At 40.9% G+C, this 23,808-nt stretch overlaps 1 protein-coding gene across 1 annotated transcript in view; it reads left to right on the top strand.

Annotated features, from left to right (window-relative positions):
• TMEM132C (transmembrane protein 132C) overlaps window positions 1-23,808 on the top strand; it is a 191,096-nt gene that overhangs the window by 85,280 nt on the left and 82,008 nt on the right. Inside the window, exon 3 of the mRNA XM_054392737.1 lies at window positions 2,794-2,940. Within this exon, the coding sequence (XP_054248712.1) occupies window positions 2,794-2,940 (147 nt within the window). The remainder of the gene's footprint in view (window positions 1-2,793; window positions 2,941-23,808) is intronic.

The following is a 23,808-nucleotide window of genomic DNA, read 5'->3' as shown; positions in this document are numbered from 1 at the left end:
CATGAGGACACCTATCTACTTGTAAATAAGCAGACATGGCTAAGAGGAGAATTTATCAGTTGGAGAACCACACACAAAGGAAATCTAGACTACTTCAGCTATTTGTCATCTCCATTTATTGTCACTGTACCTGCCTCCCTTAAGTAACTGTGGTAAATGTAGATATACTGCATAACTCAGGTGGGTAAATACAGGAGACTGTCAAACACTTTGGCTGCCAGGTCCTCAGTATCAGGGTTTGTTGAGGTGGTATAACTTAGAAGTGTTTATGCACAAAGTTTGCACTATTGATTTAAAAATTAATATTTAATCACAAGCATACAACAAGGTCAATGAATCTTTGGTAGGGAATTAAATAGACTTTTGCTTGCCAGCACTCAAACACTAAGTAAATAAAAATTTAAGTGAAAACTTTGTAGCGTATGCGTGCAGACTGGCTTTAAAAATGTATGGGGCTCAGTTCTGATTCATCCATTGACCTTGTTATATAAAACTCAATGCCCTTTTTAGAGGGAGAGTTGCAAATTGTACTTCTGCATATTTATTTAGGAAGGTCAATCTTCTGGGTGTTCATACCCTAATTCCAGTGCTAAGTGCAATCACAACATTGATTTTTCTCACTAAACATAACCTACTTTACCCTGGGATGGAAGTTTTTTTTTTTTTAATGGACTTTATATAACGGCATGTGTGAAAACCACTCAACTTAATGCCCCATACTGTAGTTAATTAACAAAATGGCATTGTAGCCATGGCCTTTCATCCTCTGGCAGTGTGTTTTACCACTAACCTTGGCCATACGAAATGTCTGTCCTAATTAACAGGAGTCCAGGTATTGACTATGTCAAGCTACATGGTGGAAAGAACAATTTGCAACTGCTGACAAAGTTTAATTCTGTTGAAAATCTGAACAGGAGGAAACTCATTTTGACTAATGTTATGCCAGTTCAGAGCCCAACTCAAGGAACAGCTGAACAAAGTAGCTAAATGATCAGTTTTTACTTTTCTGTAGTTGCTAAATAACAATACCCTAAAATACATCAAAATATGTCCTAAAATATGTACTACCAAAAACTTCCTGGTGGATTTATACAGATTTCAAGTCTGATGCTAGTGTTTCCTTATTAATGAGGTGTTTATTTATTGATCATTTATTTGAACTGTAATATGCTGGAAAACTTAGTGAGGCTTAGATCTTTAATGAGTCTTCAGTAATGGATTTGATTCTCCCTTTACTTTTTCTGTTTTCATTTCTGAGTAATTCAGCTGAAGACATTAGAGACTCATCAGGTTTGTGCAGAGGAAGAGAGGAATCTGTGAAGCTCTGTCATGTTTCATGTTACAAATGTGAGAATTAGGCACTTGTGGGTTTGTACTAAGGAAAAAAACTCCTTTTCAAAACTTTACATTGTGTTTTGTCTCACTGTTGAAAATCAGCAACAAGAAGACAACTACACTCTCAGTCACTTATCACTACACTTTTTAAGTGTTTTAGTGTCTAAAGATGCAAAAAGATCTTTTTTTTTTTTTTCCCCAAGGAATTTGGTTGCTGAGCCTTAAATGTCAAGAAGATATCATCATCTCATTAGGTGATGCTTTCTGCTCAATAACTAACGTTTTAGTTATTTAGTTATTTAGTTTAGTTATTGCATAAGTATTTAATTCTTTTTCCCCACTGTGCTTTAGCCTCTTCACTATGGTGAAGACAGTTCCAGCTGAGTAGAGGCCCTAGTGGCTGTACTCTGATGGTGTGAAGTTAAGCAGCCCTTTGCTTTCTCTATCTGATGCTGATACCAGGCTCCTCACAGAGCCATGATACTTAGAGTTGGCATCCTGTTCCCCACTCATCATCTTGTGTGAGTCTGGTGGGCTGGTGGAATTTTGTCCCTCGTTGTCTTCTGAGGAGAAAAGCTTTGTCAGTATCTTTAGTTCTCATTCCAGGTATTTTGTAACAGAACTGAAGATCAGCAGTTAAACATTCTGCACCCAAACAGCATCTTTGCTGGGAGTCCTTTATGCAAATCCTCCTTAATTAAGCAAGTGCTCTTTAATTAACCCTCCATACAGTTATTGCTGCTAATAGCATCACTAGATAAACACAGTTAAGTTTTCCACAGGACCTAACAGTGGTAGAAGTTTGCATCCTGTAAGAACATCTGAGTTACAAAGTCTTGTGTTAACCAACAGCTATATTCTCCCCAGGCTGGAGAGCTGAAACAGAAATTTCCTTGGGAATCTGTCACAGAGAGGGATTTTTCAGGCAGAAAAGCAACAACCTTTCCACTGATATCTAGAATAATATCATATGGAATAAAAAGATGTTATTTTAAAGCCTCCAGGGAAGTATTTCTCTGTGCAACGATGAAGCACAAGTTTGTCTTGGTAGAGATGAACAGAACGTTCCTGAGGCTTTTGTGTTGGGGCAAATTTATCTTTGTGAGAAATTATTGGCAAAATAGAGAAAAAAGATGAATCTTGAGTGTGCAGGTTTTCCTCCACTTAATCATTCCTCATCATAACTCCAGCCTGCTGTTGGCAGAACATGTAAAGGCACACTTCTGTCCAAAAGAAGGTCTGCCTTGAAGGTCTTTTCCAACCTGAATGATTCTATGATTCTAAGTGATCTGTTGCCTTAAATCTGCCTTCCTGACACTACTCTCATGTTTACTAACGGATTAGAGACATATCTAATACATGGCTTTAAGGTGATGCATTAAGATTTCCATACTACATTTGGAAGATCATGGTCCTGAATGACTCTTGTAAACTTTTTACAACTGCTATTTCTAACAGGGCAAAGGTGAAGAAAGGTGTGAACATTCTGAGTGCAAAGACAAGTGACCCCCGGCAGTGGGACGTGAAACAAGAGGTGGGGAATGGTGGAAAGCACTCAACCACAACAGTTATTTGTCAGAGGATAGCACCAAGTTCAAGGAACAGGTATGAAACCTCATATTCTCAGCACATTAAACTCATTTATATCCATGATACCATTCATTGGTTGAAAGACCTAGGGCTCATATTACCACTGTTCAAAGCTATTAAACCTGCAGCCTGGAAATCTGGAGATACTTATGTTAACTATGGTACCATCTGCTGATCTGTAACAGGGCATCTCGGTTTCCAGGTAATAAAAATTCATCAGTTTAAATTAAAAAATGAATTGAATAGGCCTACGTGGGGAGGGAGGGCAGGAGGTGGCATGAATGTGAATATCCTTAATTTTAAAGGTTTTTACTGAACCTTATTTTTTGGCTTGATAGTTTTGACCTTGTTTCTCTGAACATATCACAGCCTCTGTGGCTGGTTCATCGAGCAAGCAATAAATTCCTCCCCAACTTCCAGGCACTGGTACAGGATAATTCAAACCTTGTGCTGTTTAAGTGTCTCTTATGTAATACAGAAAAATCCCCTTTTGCAAACAATTACTTCTTCCAGAACTGGAGGTTCCTTTGCTAAGCCATTCACTGGTAACTGTCAGAGGCAAAGCAGTGCACCCCAGGGAGCACTGGTATGAACTGGCCTGCCAGAGCCTGCTTTCCTGTTTCATATGTTTTTACTGAGGCTTGGTCTGGTTATTTCATAGACATAAAAGCAGTGCTTTTTTTAGTAAGTATGATTGTCTCCTGCAGCACATAGTAAAGTTGTATATTGCAGCTTTCAGTGGAAATTATTTTGCTCTTGCAGGGTAGCATCTTAAGGAATTCTCAGCACCCTGCTCTACATTAGTCTACGCAGAGCATTTCCTTGTACAGATCCCAGCAAAGCTTGTGTAGTGCTATGCTTCTTATTAGCTTCAGACCTGGGCTCATTGAAGAGTATCACAAAATCTTGGGTGGATGCTGGGTTGCTTATTGCTTTCCTGTGAAGTTGTTTTGTGGTATCTTCAGGCACAGAAAAACTGAGCAGATTCTAACATTTGTATTCTGTGCCCAGTCAGAATGCCTGGGAAATATTAGACTCCTGTAAAGTGTGGTAATTTCTCTTGTCATGAGCAGCTCACTGATTCAATGTATTTACACTTAGTATCACTGCAGTTAGTGAGATTTGTAGGGCAGAGGCTGGGAGGGGGGGAGTGTAAAGGGAAAAGAAAAATGTATCATTTGAGCCTGCCAGAAGTAAGAAAAAACAAAACCAAAAAACATTTTAGAAGGAAGAAGATGGCTTTAGGACTCTGCAACTGCAGAACTATAATAGTCAGGTTGTCAAACCCCAAATTAAATTTTTTCTCAATCCAATTTGCATAGAGTCTAATTAACCCATACAAATATTTTTAGCACTAATTATGCAAATAAAAGCCAATGTTTTAATTAATACCTCTTTCATTCTCTACGTAAATAGTCACAGTCTTCTGAAAGCAAGACAAACCTGGCCTTGATTTGAAATGTTTGTGTACCAGGAAGAGCTGGATAGGGAAACCTGGGCACTTGTGTACAGAGATCCTAGTGGGAAAGCCTACGAGGTAGTGGGCATTACAGTTACTGAGTTTGTATGTGGCACACAGAGCCCTCTGTGCAGAGCACAAATATTCTATTAAGCTAATTTAATTTGGTTGAGAATTGCAAGTCCCTAATGGGATCTTTTGGGACTGTCACCAGCTTTTTCAGGCTGGTTTAGCAGTGCAGTTCAGTTGGGTGATGTGCAGTTCTGTAACAAGGTCAGCACAGATGTGAGGGTGCTGTGCATCAACACAGGCTAATTTTCTCTTGCAGCAAACTCAGCCAGCTCATAAATATATTGGTTAATTTAAGAAGAAAGAGGGGTTTCCCACTGTCTTTGCAAAAGAGCTTCTGAAAAGCAAGTAAATGAAAGTTTGTAGTTCTTGACTGTTTTGTGAATGTTCACAGAGCTTGTCAAGAAGACGATAGTAAGCTGTTCTTTACATGATCAGCTATTTCTAGTACAGCTCGGAGAAACAGCTAACATGAGAGGAGAATGAGAGGTCTTCTACACTTGGGCCTTACTCCTCTGTTGCAACCAGCAGGAGTAATTTGGCTCTCCCCTTATATTGTCACACATCCCCAGTTAGTTGTGAAGTAAGTCATAATGTTACTTACATTGGTAATAGATTCTCAGTGCCTTGGAGTGCTGCCTCCTACGAACTATTTTGTGGTAGCCAGATAAAACTGCATCCAGGATTCATTCTGGCCATAATGGGGAGAGTGATATAGTGAGTTGTTAAGCACATGAACAGGAAATTCTGGCCTTTCTCTGTCTGCTCTTAGTTACTTGGAAATCTCCCTGATGCACCGTGGAGAACCATTGCCCTCTTGCCTCTTCATATCCTCGGAAACAAATCCCTACACTCAATAAAACTATTCATTTCTGTTGCCATGTTGCTTTGCTTTTCTTGCATATTTCTACTATCATTAGTGTGTGGATATAATTGCATAGTAAGCACTTTGAAACAAGCAATTTATATCTGAATGCAACACTACTTAGAAGCCTTCACATTAGATAAATAATAAAAACCAAGGGACATATTTTAGATACATCACATCAAGAATTGTTTGCCATTACATTTTGACAATTTAAGTGGGTCACTCTTGCTTACTTTTTTTTTCTAAGTAATATTTGTTCTCTTTGAATTTGTGCTCCTAAAGCCAAGAGCCATAGCTTCTTAACTTAGATTTATTCAGAAAGACTTTGCCACTGAAAACAGCTTGAAATCAGCAGTGTTTGTGTGCCTGATAATGCAATTTGTGCTGAGATTCAAGTAGCTATTGATGAGAATAACAACAGTGTTGATTAGTGAAAACAAGTCTTAGACTACTGCTTTGTCACTTGTTTTTCCTTGTTTCTTGTTTCTGGAGGAAAGCTGGTAGCTTTGAAATGTGTCCTTGGGGTGGAAGGAGAGATATTTTTGGTTATTGTTAACTGTTTCCAAATCTTAGTATTGCCTCTGTTTGGTTCCAGCCTCATTCTTGTCTGGTTGCTTTATGATATACCACATCTACCCTGGGAACAGCTTCAGTGAAAGGGCTTGTAGGACTTTATTCTGGATTGGCAACATAAGGTGTAAGAGCTGTTCTAAGGCAGAAAAAGGGGTATTATTAACCTAAGTACTTTTTATTGGGGTTTAAATTATGATTATTATTATTATCATTATTATCATTATTATTGTTTAGTTTGTTGGTTGGTTTGCTTGGTTTGATTATTTGTGGTTTGTTTGTTGTTGTTTATTTTACTGGCACACCTCCACCTGCTAGTGTGCTGTCAGCATAGGTTAAGGGTAGGAGCAAGGAGGGTTAGGGGAATTTCTTAAACTGGCTTCTCTGCTAAAGCCAGATCATCTTACAACTGCACTGTCAAGAACTAAGCAGCAGTGATTGGGACTAATCTAGGTCCAACTCCTTCTGCTCCTTCATACCTGGAAGTGGGCTGGAGCAGGCTGCTGTGTCTGCCTGTGCACGCTGTCCTTTGGTTTTGGAGGAATGGAGGCACCCAGTGCTTTTGATTTCTGTCAACAGGCTGGAGAAACTGAGTGTGGGAGAACGAAGACATTTAGAAAAACTGACATAATGGAAAACTGCTGTGATATAGCACTTTATCCTCTTGGCCTTGAACCTTTTGAGAGGCCCATGGGCTTACAGCTCTCCAGCCATCTGTCTGATAAAGAGGCGGGCTTGGGAAGAGTGCTTCCAGATGTTATGTTTATGTTTCAGACTATGTCCCAATCACTTATTCCCCCTCACCACATGCACACACATATTGTTGAGTTTGGTTTTTTTTTCTTTCAAAGACTGTCTGGGTATCATTGCATTCACAAGGAAACAGCTAACGATGTTACCAGGTTGTGCTGCATATCATCAGGAGGAAAGCAACAAATCCATTACAATTCTGGGCAGGTCTCTCCTCTGTCTGGCAGCACCATATGCTGCCAAAGGATGTCAGTGAAGTGAATTCTCTTGTGAATGTAAAAGTGTATACCTACAACATGACTCAAGCTTGAGAAGCTCTAAATGGTGCAATGTGTGTGGCTGCCTATACCTGAAGACAGTCTGTGCCCAACATATGGACACAGAAAAGAGTGTTCACACATTATGGGCAGGGTAGATGTTATTAATTCATTTGGAATCTGGGTCATCTTTCCCTGGCACAGTTTTGGGTCAGAAGGGTTTGCAGAGCTCAGCAGAGTGGCAGTGGTGTCTGCTGACCTCAAAACCGTGCAGAGTGCGTGATTTTCACATGGGCACAGATGTTTGGTGGTGATGGTCAGGATTTTTTTCATTGCTGTTCTTTATCCTTCTGACTGAGACAGGATCAGAGCCAAGATGGCACACACTCTGCTCTAGTAGTGGATGATGGGAAGTTGTATACATCTTCAGGAGGTCACATCTATGTCTGCAGAAAAAGATTTGTGCAGACTGTAGAGATACTTTGAGAGCAAAGTGTCAGCCGTGGGTCTCTTTTACCATTAAATCCTGAAACAGAAACAATTTCCACTAATTTATGAGGAAGTCACATATGAGCAAGCATTATGACCTCCTGAGTGTTTTAAGCAGCATGCATATTTTGGTGCAAATTAGGTGCAGTCTTTTAGGCTGCTGGCAAATTACATCGCAGCCCTCAGAGCTTCCAAGGGGAATCGTTCTTGTGATGTGCATCTGTCTGCTTAAAATGACACATGGGAATGTTTGCATGTAGCTGTCAGTAACAGTATCAGGAATAATATAGCTAAGCCTTTACCTACTGCTTAAAAGATCCTTTCCCTCCACCCTTTCTCATCTGATTTCCTGAATAATTTATCTCTACCTGCTGCCTTTGCATTTTAAGATTTCTCTCTATCTTAGGATGCCTGCTTCAGGTCAAATTAGGGCATAGATGTCTCTAGCATACACTGTAGGTGCCAAAGACACACTGGACATCTGCACATATGGTGAAGGATCAGCCAGCTGAGCCTTGTAACAAAATCTTTTCTGGGGCACAGAAGACTAGGGTTAGAAGGTTGCTTCCCAAAGGAGCCTTTCATATGGCTCCTCTTTTGCTGCTTTGAATGTGAGGAGTGTTTATCTAAGCCTCGAGCTGGGGAGGGAGGAAGGATGAAGAATGTCTCTGGTGTCTCTTTCAGAAGTAGGCTGGTGCAGGAAGGAGGCAGATGCTCTGTTGCCGTCGTCTCGCTCTGCTGCAGTGTCCAAGCAAGCGTCTGTACAAACTGTCTTGGAGGGAATACTTAGTTTTTACTCCTTACTTTCCTACTGGGTGCTTGTGGGAGCAGGACAATTTGTTGAACCTTAGGAATCCTGAGTGATTTTGACTTAATGGGCAGCCTTCATTGCATTGAGGAAAAGTGAATTCTGCAGGAGCCCTAACGGGCAAGGACTCTTGCTGCACCTGAAGGACCCTTTCTTTTCAGTCCTTTCAGTAATGCAAGTTCAGAAGGATCAAATTTGAGAAAACTATAGTAATAGTCATAGCATCAACACTCCTCTCTCTAGTTTTCATCTAGCACCTACCACTGTGAGGCCCTGATCCATATCTAGAGTATTGGCCTTACCATAATCCAAATAAATAACACAGTTATCATCAGTTAATTGTTCCAGTAGAAATTTGTGTTGAACTTGGCATCAGCATAAATACCTGCTTTGTATCAGACCAGGGCTGAGGCAGAAGACCAACAGGGTCTGCACAAGTGTTGTGGAAGATACTAAATTGAAAATATTTTCTTTCTTATCAGGTGTGTTGCAACAGTCTCTCTTCTGTTTGAAATTCAAAGCAAGGTATTGTAATCTAAGGCGCAGTTTGTGAAAGCCTGTTGTTAGGCACTGTTGAAATGGATTTTCATACTGGATTTCAACCCAAACCAGTGTTACACTCAATCCTGACCATTCAAAAAATTCTCCATTAGTCTTTATAGTTAACATAGTACTAGCCAAAAAATAAGGCATTCCTGTGACTTTTATCTTCAAGAGAATAAATTAATTAATAGATATAAGATAATGAAATACATTAAATGAGATTGCTACAGAAGTTCCAGCCTAGTTAAAAAAAAAAAGTATTTAATTTATTTTTATTTATCCTTATTTATTTATTATTTTTAAAATGTTTTAAAATTTTGTTTGTAATCACTTTGGACTTGCTGGGGCTGTTGGGAAGGAGAAGGACTGAAGAACCAGAGAAAAGTCATTCTTCACATATTTTTTGCTCAAGTGAAAGCATCACATTTGTTTGTTCAGCAGTTCTCTGTAGTTTGGAAAAGCTTTTTACATGCTTATCCAAACCAAATGCTGGAGGCTTAGCCATTGCTTGCAATGATCCAGCCTTGCTGAGAAAGCTGCTGTCGGCGCCTTTCCCTCCTTTCCATACATGTTGGATATATTGTTTTATTTCATTATTATGTAAATAGAGCACAGCCCCACACAGAGTGAATAGAATAAGAAGTGCAATCATGGAGTAACGAGACAACAGCTTTTTATCCATTCCAATTGATAGATGGGCTCGATAATAGCTGTAATTCCTGATGTCCAGGGTGAGATGATTTTTTGGTATCTGACAAAGTAATAATTTCTTGGAGAGTGACTAGAAAACACAGAGTCTATTTCAGCCTGTGTTTTGCAGAGCTCCTACACTATGCAGTAGGAGAAGCTAGTTGTCCCACTTGTGTCTTCTGCCCAAAGCTGCTGTGTTTCACAGAATCACAGAATTTCAGGGGCTGGAAGGGACCTGGAAAGATCATCTGGTCCCCCCTCCTGCCAGGGTAGAATCACCTGCACCAGCTCACACAGGAATGCATCCAGGCAAGTTTTGAATATCTTCAGAGCGGGAGACTCCACAGCCTCCCTGGACAGCCTGTTCCAGTGTTCCATCGTCCTTACAGTGAACAAATTTTGTCTCATGTTTACATGAAGCTTCCTATGCCTCAACTTCCACCCATTGCCCCTTGTCCTGTCATTGGGCACCACTGAGAGGAGCCTGGCTCCATCCTCTTGGGACTCACCCTTTACATATTTATAAACATTGATGAGATCACCTCTCAGTCTCCTCTTCTCCAAGCTAAAGAGCCCTCGTCTCCCTCAGTCTCTCCTCATACAGAAGATGTTCCACTCCCTTAATCATCCTCATGGCTCTGTGCTGGACTCTTTCAAGTAGCTCCCTGTCTTTCTTGAACTGAGGGTCCCAGACCGGACACAGTATTCCAGATGTGGCCCCACCAGTGCAGATCAGAGGGGGAGGAGAACCTCTCTCCACCTACTGGTCAGACCCCTTCTAATCCACCCCAGAATAGCATTGGCGTTCTTGGCCACAAGAGCACATCGCTGGCTCATGGTCACCCTTCCATCCACCAGGACCCCCAGGTCCCTTTTGCCTTCACTGCTCTCCAGCAGGTTCATCCTCAACCTGTACTGATGCCTGGAGTTGTTCCTTCCCAGGTGCAAGACTCTACACTTGCCCTTGTTGAACTGCATCAGATTTCTCCCTGCCCAGCTCCCCAGCCTGTCCCAGTCTTGCTGAATGGCAGTACAACCTTCTGGTGTGTCAGCCGCTCTGCCTCTTGCACACAGCAATCCCAATTGCTTTCCATGTCACAAGCTGTAACTCATAGTGAGGTTATCTGTGCAAATCTCTTCCTGGTGCAGCACATTCAGGGACTGACACTTCTGTTCATTTTTTTTTTCTCTTTGCACTTTAAATTGTGAAATCTAGTTTGTGGTGAGGTCAGTTCTTAGTTGTGTGAGACAGTTGACATTGTTTGGATGTCTTAGCAGCTATTGTAATGTGGCCTTGGCTGTGATTTGCAGGCAGTGGAAGATAAGAGACAAAAGATGCACAATTGTGGGGGGAGGAATGTCTGCATGTGTATTTCTTTCTCACACTGTCTTTGAAGCAGAAACATCTGCAGAAAGCCATAAACAGCTGAGTTCAGCGATACCACATCATACTGCCAAGCAACTCTTCTTTCCTCTGTAACTTTCACAGCAGAGGAAATAAATCAGTCAGGCAATAAAGAATGAAGAAAATTTAGGAAGAAGCACCAAAACCCAAACTTTCTAGAATGAAGTGATTAAGTTATTTGTTAGCATTCAGTGGAGCAAATTGAAATAAGCTTTTTACACACATCAGCCCTCTGTACCATCACTGCTTGAGGAATTTCATAATATCAAAACTGAACTCAAGATACTTAAAAGTAGTCAGGGGAGACCTCTGAAAAATAAGCTATGGTCTCATAAAATAGAATTAGATGTTTTAAAACATTTTTCCAATCTCATGCCTCTGTTGGATCAGTACCAGCTGAAAGTGGTAAAGTATCATCATTTATCTGAGACCTTTACATTTCCTTAGACAAAGCACAATATATTAGGCAGGTTTCTGCACTGGCTTACTGAGATTTAGTTTTCCACTCAAAATTACTTTAGTTTGATGTGTTGCTGCCTATTTAAAGTTCAGGGAGAAATCTCTTCTCTATTTCTTTCTTTTGATATACAATAATGATAACTCCTCTATGATGCAGATGGAAAATTATTATATAGATGCTAAATCTTTGTTGTGAGTTTTACAAGAATGGTTGGTAAGAAACCCAGCAGCTCATGGTAACTGCTGACTCAGAGGATTTTACAATGGGTTGCTGGTTGTGATGGCTCCTACTCCCCACTTGTAGCAGAGCTCTCCCTCCAGTCCCCACTCTTGGCTGTCACTTTGGTTCAGATTGTTAGGTTCTGTTCCCAGTTGACCTGTGTGTGTAATTATATCAGTGATGTCACTTGTATACCTGCAGTGAGGGATGGTTAAGCACTGCTCCTCTTCCTTCAGAGGCCACATCCTGTGTCTTTTGTTGTTGTATCTCCAACCAGGCCTAAACAATAGAAAGGCAAAACTTGGGTGGGTTTTACACACTGCATTTTTCCCCCTTCTCCTTTATAAAATTCAAAATGAGTTTAAAGGCATTTCATTAGCTTCTGCCATTACATCCATCACATATCCTGCAGTTGGAGATCATTTTAATGTGCTTATAAAATTACATTTTTTTTGTTACAACTAACACTTAAAATCACTTGTATGATTGATACTGGATTTATAGAGGAAGTTGAGTCTTCATAAACATTTGGCAGACTTAACTGTTGTCTCATTAGCACCAGTTCTACATTGGTTTAGCTTCACTGAGATGAATGAAATTATTCTACTGATCCTCACTATTGTAATTTAAACCAGGATCAAGCCTTACATGATCATAAGATGTTTGTTTAAACTCATTTGTAGTATCCACCTCTGTGATGCCAAACCTACATGAAGTCCTGAACTCCCAACAGTCTACAGACCTGATCTGTCTGTGCATCAGTCCAGGTGTGTTCCTTCTTTGAGCCCCTCACATCTCAGGCTTAAAAAACCTTGCTCTTCTTGAGTTGTCTTCAAAAAAAAGGTTTGCAACAATTGGGATGCTAGCATCTACAGCTCTTGTTCTACTGCTCCTGTACTTCTTTCAGTATTTGCATGCACTCTGGTCTGTCTGTATCCATCTGCTGTCCTCCTGCTACAGCAGTGGGCAGCATGTTCATTGTACAATGTGAAGCAAAATCCTAACCAGTGACAACACTCCCTCTCTTAATAACAGTAATAAATAATCACCTCCTTTGTCTGAGTAATTCTGTGTCTCTGCCTGAAAATATTTGAGTGCATCCATTCCCCGGGGTGAAGCATGTTTGAAACTTCTGCTGGTTGATATGGGGATAATAGTAACTTGTTGCATAGCTACTAACAGGCCCTGTTATCAGTGTTTCAGACTGAGTGAAGCAGCATCATTATTGTTCTGCAAACACTTTACAGCATATGAGCACTGTTAGCAAACATGACAGTTTGGGTAATTCAAGCTGGACATAACACAACTCAGCAAACCCAAGGACTGCTCACATTTTATTCTGATCTGGATCCCATTCAATTCCCCCTGCACATTTTGCATAGTAGCTGGAGATAATAAATTTGTTTTTACAAGCCAAGAAAGTAAAAATCTTTGCCTGTTATAGACAAAGCGACTCCTGCAGCCTACAAAAAACCAGCTTGTATCAGAGATCATTGCAGTTCTCTACAAGTAACTGACTTAGACAAAAAAAAGAGTAGTGACTCTATTGGCTTCTCCAAATTGTCATTTGCAAGTTACAATTTACCTACAATTCAGGCTACAGGAAGACCTCAAGTATTTCACATTCTGGGAATGAAGTAAGATTTTGTTTTTCTTCACTATCACTTCATGGTGAATAGCAGCAAATACTGAAATTTTAGAAGGTAACTTTATATATATATATATATTTATATATATATCTCTTTTTATATATATAATTATTATTATTATTTAGAGCTGTGCAGTCCCTGAAGTGTAAATCAGTGTAGAATTTGTCTAGCTGTGTCAAATGCTTTTACAATCACTTGGGTTGAGTTGTTTTTTGTTACATAAATTGGTGGGTCAGAGAGGATGTAGGAAGTGTTTGCAGGATGCTGTGTATTTCCTGGCAAGTGAACAAGGTAGAGGTGGGCTGCTTTTTTGAGAGGTAGTAGGTGTCTGTGAGTTCTTAAAAAAAATATGGTTATAGTCCATCAAATCCCAGCCTAATAAGACTCCTGGGGTTCCATTTTGCTCAGCAGACAGTACTGGACAATGAGGATTTGTTAAGCATGTTCATTTGTAACACCTTCAAAATTAAGAACGAAAAATAAAGGGAGAGTGGCAGTATTATAGAAAAGCTGCCAATGCTTTTTGAATACTCTTTATTCCTTAAGCAAAGGAGTTCAGTACTGTGTCAGCCACTAGTGTACACCAGTGTAGGTCTGCTGAAGCAATGTCTACCAGCCTGTCCCACTACCACTGGCTAAAAACTCAGACGACTTTGTTGTTGTTATTTTACCAACATATGATTTCTTGGGGAAGTAAGTTTATTAAAGAAAACTGTTGTAGAAAGGGTTGGTTTCTTTGTTGATAGATCAATGCTGATTCCTGATTGTCTGCCAGGAATTTGAGTCCCAGCTAGATTTCCAAGGAAGTAACCTTAGCTTCGTTAAAGCAAATGGGAACATTTCCTTTGCAGTCTGAATTTCAGCCCAAGTTTAGACTAAATTTTTACTCTTTCCTCTGACACACAGCTCAGAAAACTAGAGAATCTCTTTCCAGTGCCAGGCTGTGAACAACAGCTTACACACTCCCCTTTCATGTATATACCTGCATACATGATGGTAATTATTACAAAAGGAGTTTTAAGTAGCACCCCATTGATTTTTGGTTTCCAGGCTGCAAATTAATGGACTGAGCATCCACTCTTTGTAATCACACTGGTAGAAATTCAATAATGACTCTGCCAGAGTACTTGAATGACCTCAGCCACTGAATTCATTCTGATTTCCACTGTTTTTAATGAGACTGGCATATTTAGCAATGCCTTTGGATGGCTTGAAAGCAAGGTGCCCTGTCAACCAAAGCATTACTGATAGGCCAGCTAACAGGAATTTCAGTATTTGCATCTGTTCTCTTAGCCAAAATAGTTTACAGCTTCTGTGTGGCCATGTTCACTGGGATGTAACAAACAAAAGAGAGGTCTGATATATATGATTTATATGAAATATTGTATTAGAACTACTAGATTTAAGCCAAATCAGAGCTGAGCAATGCCTGCTGACAATCCCCAGAGGAACAGAATCTCTCTGGTTAGTTTAGCAATTGTTGAGCTAGGTTTAAAGGTTTTAATCGTATTTGATTATCATTTCTGATGACATTTTTGTCATCTCTGAAAACATGTGCTGGGATGATGAGACTCTCCACTTGGAGATGCTATTTGTCAATTTGTGTCTTGACAGATGTTCAGAAATTTAATGAGACTGCCTGGGAAGGAATATTTAAAACCAGATCTTATCCATTGCTGCATATCTGTTTGGGTATCTAGGCATGTGTAGTTTCCCAGTCTGGCTATACCTGCTGTGATTTCTTCCCAATAAGCTAACAAACCCCAGTGCATTACAGATGAACCCTACTTGATCTCATAGTAACTACAAGCCATTCCCAAAGGTACCCTTACTTAGAAAAGTTAACCTAGCAATGTCACGGCAAGTGTAGGGGACTTGATCACTAAGAATTGGCTAGAAACTCAGCTTTTGCTACCATTAGGTCCAGAACCATCTGAGAAAAGGATTGTTGCCATGATCTGTTAATCAAAGCTATGATAATTATTTTAAGAGGCAGCCTCTCCTTCTCTTTTCAGTATTCCTGGGACTGGTAGAACTGCTGAGGTGAGATGAAACACGTAGTCATAAAACAGCATATAATTGTCACATCCTTCAATGATGCAAGTTAATAGAGATTTGTTGTGCTTCACTGTGCATCACATAAAAAATCACTATCTGGGTGTATTAAAAAAAAAAGGAAAAAAAAAGAAAAAAAAAGGGGAAAAAAAAAGAAAATAAAAAGAAAAGAAAAAAGGAAAGAAATCTCAGAAGATACCCTCAGAGTCATGGAGCAGACTTCCATTTGGAGCAGAACCCAGAACATTTGAGGCCAGTGGTTTTTACAAACCCTGCTGCCCATGTTGTGCATAAATAGGCTCTGATGTCGTGGGTGTTTGAAAAGTGAGAACTCTTCCCCGTTGTCTGCTCCTAGAGGAATACTGATTTCACTGGCTTTGCCTTGAGTGCCACACCTCAACAACAGGTCTTGAAAAACTGTGTCTGTAATTGACAACAGTAGAACTTACAGTTTTGTACTGGCAGTTAATACCTAACTCTCAGGACAGAAAGAAAGAACCAAGTTTTGAATTTGGAGCCTGATTCAGCATTCAGTGAATCAGAATCACAGAATTATTGAGGCTGGAAAAGACCTCAGAGATCATCAAGTCCAGCCTATAACCTAACACCTCTACATCAGCTAAACCATGCCACCCAGGGCCACATCCAATCTTTTCTTAAAGACCTCCAGGGATGGTGACTCCACCACCTCCCTGGGCAGTCCATCCCAGTGCCTAATCAGCCTTCTTGTGAGGAAATGCTTCCTAATATCTAACCTGAACCCTTTCTGTAAGGAAGTGCTTCCTAATATCTGACCTAAACCCTGGGAGAAGATCCCAACCCCCACCTGACTACAACTTCCGTTTAGGAACCGCATGGAAAAAGTCCATTCCTGAATGAAGGAATAACATTCAGTCCAACAAATGGTGCTGTGAAGAAGGAGAGATTTGGAGTTTAAGAATTCATTGTACTCCTGCAATTCCAAGTCATAGAGTTGTAGAGTCACAGAATGGTTTGGGTTGGACAAGACCTTAAAGATCTTCTAGTTCCAACATTCCCACTGTGTGCAGGGGCACCTTCCACCAGAGCAGCTTGCTCCAGGCCTTGTCTAGGCTGGCCTTGATCACCTCTTGTCTGGGCAATCCATGCTGAGAATTGAGTGCATTGGCAGGTAATTAATTCTCTTTATGAACCAGTTTCCAGTTGAAGGTGATCCATTGTCTTTGAGTTCTGCTCTTGATCAACAACTTTGGAACAGCTTATACTTCCTAAGTATGTTGTAAGAATAGAGCTACCAACTATGTACAATAATCCAGTAGGGAGGAATATAGTTTAAGTGAATGGAAGTGATTGTTTGATGCCAAAAAAAAAAAAAAAAAAGCCAAAAGTCATTCTATCTTTGTTACCTAAATGTAATTTAACTTTTAAAAGAAAGTATTGAAATTGCTACTCTTGGAAGGGAATCTGAAACTGTAATGTTTGTTGTTTTTTTAAGAGAAGTCTTGTGGCTAATATCATAAGGTTCTTTGTACTGAAAACAGCATAGTGCTATGACTAGAGATCAAAGTTATTAGAGAGAGAGAGAGATACTTTAACTATATAACTTTGTAGTTTACAGTATACCATACATGCTGTTGGCTTCCATCTGTGCATTCCTACCCACTAGGCTGTGGAAACAAAGTTTGTACAAGGCAATGTATATATCCGAACTCAAACCTGAAAATGAATTAAACTGAAAACTTCAGTTTGTAAGCCTGGAACTTGAAGGCTTTTCCAGAGTTTCCTAAAAGTGGGGAAAAGTTAACCTTCCAAGTCCTTGCAGGACTGGTGTCCTTCTAGTCTCCCCTGTAAACCAGTTTCCACATTTATCTGTCTTTATACTCTGCCTTAGACTTATTGAGGGGGGTACAAATCACCTCCCTAACTTCTCCCTTTTGTGAGATATAGGCTGGGGATAATGGCCATTTTTCCTTTACTTGACATTCCAAGTTAAAAATACCAAATGCACTCAGCTCAGTCCTCCCTCTAGTTCCAGGCAATTTGTGGGGAGGACATTGATTTGATTAATTACCCCTTTGCAGCCGAAATGCACTGGAAGTTGCTTGGGTGACCTCTAGATTATCTAATGGCTGATCCATGGGAACTCTTCATCACAGGCAGAGCTTTGGCCTGTGCCAATCTCAGGGTCCACAGTGTCAGGAGGAGGAAATGGTTAGTATCTTATGTCCATAAAATTAACTTTAACCTCAGTGAACTTCGTCCTAGGTGCTGCATTGTGGGATAGCATCCAAACGTTTCTTAATTCTAAGTGTTGAGCATCTTCTGAGCCATGGGATCTGCCACACAGTATAATGAGCTTTCCCTGTGACCTGAAAGCTGTTGGTGCTCTGAGAGTGTTGTGCTATAGAAGAGCTGGGTTGTCTGTCACAGGGGATGCAGAAGTAGCCTCAGCAGAGTCCATGTATTAATGACCCATTGGCACTAAGACCATCCAGGCTTGTCTAACACAACCCTCCTTCATCCAGATTGAGTTTCTGTTAAATGCTGATTAAGCCCCTAAAGAGATGAACTTTGCTCTTACGTGAGGTGGTTGTGGTGTCTGCACTTTATTGCTAAAGCTATGGCAAGGAAGGGAAGGCTGTGATGCTAATTCTGAGTATATACATACTTCAGCTCTCTCCCTCTCACCAAGCTTTAAGCTTGTTGCCTAAAAAGTGCCCTTTACAAGAAAAATCTATAGTGCAGCAGAGCTGGTTGATTTGCTGGTGACCTGCCTGTAAGGACTGCATTACTCACTTGTCCTTTGAACATGAAAAGACAGACAGGTGGAGCCTGGGGTATTACTTGGTACAAAGCAAACATTTAAAAAGCACAAAGTTTCGGGTCCTTATTGGTAATGGAAAGTGCTATTTTCAAAAGTGCCATTTGACATTTAGAAGATTAACTGGTATTGACTTCCTGTGTGAGTTGGGCTCCTGAGTATCTGAGTCACTTTTGGAAACTTGAGTTGGCCATCTGTTTCACTTAGGCTTTGCAGTGCCAAGTGAAGCAATGCATAAATACTTTGATGACTCTAGTTTGTAGTACCTACACTTTTAAAAAGCAGTTATTTCATCAGCCTGACACCTATTGGAATTTTCAGAAGTTCTGGGGCCTCAAATTCCCTCTGCCTGGGAGAAAGCAGGTATGTTTGAATGCGTCTGCAGTGTGAAAGCAACTCATGCATTGGGAAACCCCAGAGCTACCCCATCACTTCTGGAAGTGGAACTAAGGTACTTCCAGGAATTTCACCTGCCATCCCAACCAGGTGTCTGACAGCCGCACCTGAAAGCAAAGAGTATTTCTTAAAACCAGGTGGAGAAGCAAGATGTAAAATGGCATCATGAGATGTAAAATGATAGCATGCATAGTAGGAACCTCCTACTGCAAATTTGGCTATAGGTTCTGGGAATGTGTATGGAGAACACAGCTGAGACTGAAAACATAGGCATCTGGGGCACTGGGGAAGCTCTTTCTGTTACTGGCTCAAACTGAACATGGGCAGGAAAGGCAGATGTGGCTATAATCCAGCACAGAGAGAGCATGCCAGCTTTTGAGTGGTGCTCTGGCATGAGAGGGAGAGCAAGAATGATTTGGGAAGAAATTGGCAATATAAAAAAGAGCTCTATTTTGAGCTTGAAAACAGAGAAGACAGAAGAGATGGAGGAGTGCAGGACATAAAAGGATAGGTGGTTTAGAAGCCTATCTTAGGAAAAGTAGTAACAACATCCATGAGATGCCTGAGTCAGGGAGCTATTTGGGTCAAAGCAAGGGGAATGCAGTGAAAGTACTGTACCCCTGAAATGGAGAAGGTAAGAGGAGCTGCAAGGACCTGCTCCAGGGTTGCCAGGTGGAGCTGTGTTCATGCTGTGCTGAACATGTTCTGGAGCAGTGGATCACTCCTGTGCTTACCTCCCAGAGTGCTCTAGATGTTGTCCATGCTGTCTGAGGCAGGAGGGGGAACAGCAAGCAGGGAGACAGCTGAAAATCTCAAAGTTAAGGTGAAGCTGATAGTTGGGGTTGTTCTTGTTCCTGTCTAGCATAAGTAGGTGACAATCCTCATTCCCATCTTTCAATCTCTGCTGTGTGACTTAGCAATAATAAACTCTTTCTTTAATCTCAATAAGGATATTCATAGAAACTTTTTGTTGCACCTCCTTGGTTTAACTGGAGTTCCTCACCACCACATTGTGAAGCTGGGCCAGATAAGGAGCAGAGCAGACCCATCCATCACTGCTTTGATTGTGTGCCTTGAAGGAAATGCCTAGTCTAGGGAAAGAGCAGAGAACACAGTTTGAACAGCTGTCTATGGGCCAGTTGGCATTGGGGGAGGCTCATCAGGGGAGCTCTCGGTGCCCTGGCTCACCTTCATGATATTTCAATACCCAGTGTTATTTGGGGTGGTCTCCATAACTTCCCAGGATTATGTCACCTTCCTTCCTTTTGACAGTGAATTTGGTGCTGCTGGGGAGTGGCTGTTTTGAGAGCTTTGGAGACTGTAGAGATTTTTTTTCAACAAAGACCAAAGAAACAGCAGCAGCTTCTTAGTGGTCCTGCCCTGTGATATTGCTTGACCAGAAGGATAGTAAAACCTGGAAGTCCATTTAATTTTGAGCTCTACATTTTATTTTAATTTTTTCATACCTGCAGTGCTTGATGGGAACAGTTCTGTTTGGATGCCATTGCATTTTGCAAGGACAAAATTTCAGTTGCAATTGGCAAATTGCAGTCAGTGCTCACTCATACTCCTGAGGGATCCAAATGATGTCCATACAAATTTCCAAGGGTGATTACAGTGAGGTGCCAGTGGAAGCCAGACAGGATGGTAGTCTGAGTCTGCCCCTGGTGCATTTTACTGCATGCAGGTCGTAGCAGCTTTTCCTGTTAACATTTCCCACACCACTCAGCTTGACCATATGCAAAGTCTTTGATAGATATGTGTGACAGTTTAGGCTGGGTGCCCCCTGCCACTGCCACATGAGATACACCTCTGGTGTCCTGGGTGCCCACCCACAGGGGTGGACACAGGAAACGACGTATTTCTACCCATAAATCCTGCACCCTATAAGGCCATCTGCAAAGTCATTCTCTTCCTCTTTCTTCCCTCTCTGCTCCCACGGGAGATGTCCTCTCTTATCGGGTAATGCCGGGGGAGTATCCTCAAGGCCTCTTAGGGCTGTCTAGGCCTAATGCCAGGAGGAGAATGGAGGGGGGGGCAGTCTCAGACCTGGCCAGCCTGAGACTTGCCTAGCAGTGGGGGGGGAAAGAAAGAGCCCTGGGGGGTTTGGGTTTACCCTCAGGTGGGAAGAAGGGAAGGATTGGGAAGCCTCTGGGAATTCTGTGAGGGGTTCTGTACGCTTTGGGATACTCTTTGTCACTATGCTTTGTAGTTTGTAGGTTTTTTTTTTGTAGCTTCACCAATTGCTTTTCCATTTAAACTTTCCATCACTCTCCAATCCGTTTGTGTGAGTCTCATTCTTTTGTCCCTTTCGGGGGCAAGAGACAATCTGTCTGGCCCCAAACCAGCACAGTATGATTGAGAGAGAATGTAAAATGCTTATGGATATGAGTGTGGGTAGAAATTTTTCTGTAGGAAGCTGTGAGGGCTTTATTGGGTGTGTTGCATTTCTCTTTTTCAAGAAATGTTTCCCCCTTTCAGGACTTAAAACCTTTTAAGCTATTAATTTTTTATTAAAGAGAGCACTGCATGGGATTTTGTTAAACCATCATAGTTGCCTTTATATTGATGTTGAGGAATTTAAAAATTGTTAGGGAATTGTTTAGAAGTTGTCAAGGAATTTAGAAATGGAAAGTGGTGAAGTTTATTCCCACAGATGGATGAGGAATATAGAAACGCCTTTGTTTTGTGATTTCTTAGCATTAACATGAATTAAAAATTCATTGCACTCCCAGGATAAGACAGAACTGGACTGGTTAATGTGCTAGTAGATGCAAATAATTTTTAAAATATTTTGTTCCTACTACATAACCTCACTGATTTCCTTCATAGCAACGTCAGGGTACTCAAAGCCTCACTCACAGAGCAGGCAGAGCTCTGCAAAATCCTCAGGACTCAATTTAAATGCACCTTTATTGTTTGTGTCCTCGTTTCTCCAACAAACTCCAGTACGACCTTGGGCAAGTCACTTCATTTATCTGTTCCCCAGCTTGTTTATCATAAAATAGGCTGATAGTGCTATATTCCCAAGAGCTGTGCATAAAAATTCTGTCTGAAAGCAGTAAGGGAAAAGTATTGCTATTGTTGATATTATGTATCTGTCTAAGCACATGTCATTATGGTCTTATGCATCATATGAGTAGACCCACTGAAGGCAGCAGGGCTGTTTACACGTTGAAAGTGGTTTGCTGGACCATGGCCAGAAAATAGGGATGAACCTATAACTAGTAGATATTCCCCAAGGCATTTAGCAGCAGGAATTATGGTTCAGAACCCTGTTAGGAGGGTGGATGGATATATAAATAATTGTCGTCAGGATTTGAAGTCATTCAGGAGGCATAGTCTACTTTGCATGTAAACAAAATGTAGGTCTTGAGGGATTCTGTGTCTTGGCTAAATCTGCTCATGTATAAATCCTCTTTTTTAGGCTTTATATTTTGTAATCATTGTAATTTAAATTCAGCTACAGTCCACAGGATTTGCACATTTTACCGCCATTAAGGCAGTCAATAGGAGCTGTGCATCGCACTCACTGCCATAATTAACTCCTTCCCATCTCCTAAACCTAGAGGCAGGCACAGTACCAGCACTGGAGAGACAGCCTTTGAGAGCAGTCAGCCTGGGAATAAGCATGTGAGGGACAATTAATTCAGCTATTTTGTACTTGTCTTCCTACTTCTGTCTTTCTCTTTCTGAGCTACTAAGCTGCTGACTTTGTTGTTGCTGGGTAAGCATCCACTCCTGCAGTTGCCAGAAGGTTGGCCCATCCCCTGGTGACTTCAGTGCCAGGGGATCAGACTGCCAGGCAGCATGTTCCCTGAGCCCTTCACTTTCCTTCTGATGTTTATTTGGCATCCTTCCCATCACGCACATTACATAGCATTAACCAGCTGCATTTGTTCTCCCAGCTAAACAAATTCTTCAGATTCATCACTGAAACAAACTGATGCTGGGAGATTCAGCCCCAGATGACAAAGCTTTCCACCAGAAAAGTTCCATTCTGCTATTATCCCTTTGCAGTTCCATCAAGTGTTTTCATTTTATATTGTGATTGTTCTGTAGTAAACAACTTTCCAGGAATAACAAATGTTGCTTTGCCCACTGAAAAGAGGAGACAGATGTTCCACAGAGTAGGGGAGAGAGAGAGAGAGAGAGAGAGAAATACCCAGGCTTTACCAATCTGCCATGTTTGATTTTTTTCCCCTTTAAAGTGTAGAATTGAAATCTGCAAAAGAGGGGTGTTGAACCTCAGTCATCCCTGCTAAGTGTTACAATAGCAAGAAAAGGATCCTTAATACCCCTGTTGCGTTTTATTAACTTCAAGAGGAACATGGGGTTGGCTTTTTATTTTTTTTTTTCCCCTGGAGGAAATGGTAAAATTTGACAGGTAGTTTTATAAACAAAGACAGTAAACAGCTGCTGAAGATGATAATGTCTGAGTGGTTTTGTTGCTTCTTTGAAAACTTAGTTACACTCATTTTAGATTAATTTTTCATTGTCTTCTGTTAAATGAGAATTGCTTACATGGCTGCTTCAAATGGAACCTTGATTGCTTTCCATCTACTGCCAAAACCATAAAAGACCCAGAAAAATCAAATGCATAAAAACATTTATGAGTAGTGATACAATAAATTTGTGCTATAGTGCATTTTAATTTGATAAATTAAAGTTTTGCTCTGCAGTAGTTTGTGTTCATGTGTGAGAGAGGCATATTCATTAGCTGTTTAAATTCAGTACTGTGTTAAACAGCAGTAAAAGCAATTCTGGCTGCTAGTGGGAGCTTTTTGCTGTGGTATTATGAGATTTCCCAAAAGTCTGAGATGCAGTGTGGGAGAAATGAAATGAAATGCACTCATGGAAAAGGAAGTGCAAGGACAGTCTTGTAGCAAAGCCACCAAACAAGCATTTAGATGGAGCTTCAGCTTGCACATCACCCACAGACCTGTGTTAGCTTTGCCAGTGCTTCTCAGGAGTGTGGAAAGAAGGGGCAGCCCTTTCAATGCAGGCACAGTAGTGAGGTAGATTCAGCTTCAAGCTGCTGCAGATACTTAGTGCATTCTGGAGCAAGACATTTGGTTTTCTCTGGGCCTCCTTTTTCAAATTATAAATGGAAGTAATAAATATCCCTTCACTCTATTTCTTGATTTGTCTGTGTGGCCCACAAGGTCTCCTGCTATGTGGTACCATCTTCTACTGTGCAGTATAGCACTCAGCACTATGGTGTGACAGTATTCAGTGAAATACTGTAAGGAGAAAGAAAAAAAATAGTTACAACCAGGTTAAGCCATAATTCAATCCTGCTTTGAAGTATATTAGAGGCATCTAAAGCTTCTGATGACTCTCTGCATATGGATGATTTCACCCAAGATGGATATTTCTGAGGCTGAGAAAGTGAT

The sequence above is a fragment of the Indicator indicator genome, chromosome 26 (genome assembly GCF_027791375.1).
Source record: "Indicator indicator isolate 239-I01 chromosome 26, UM_Iind_1.1, whole genome shotgun sequence".
Classification (NCBI taxonomy): Eukaryota; Metazoa; Chordata; class Aves; order Piciformes; family Indicatoridae; genus Indicator; species Indicator indicator.
This window is presented reverse-complemented; position numbering and strand designations above follow the sequence as displayed.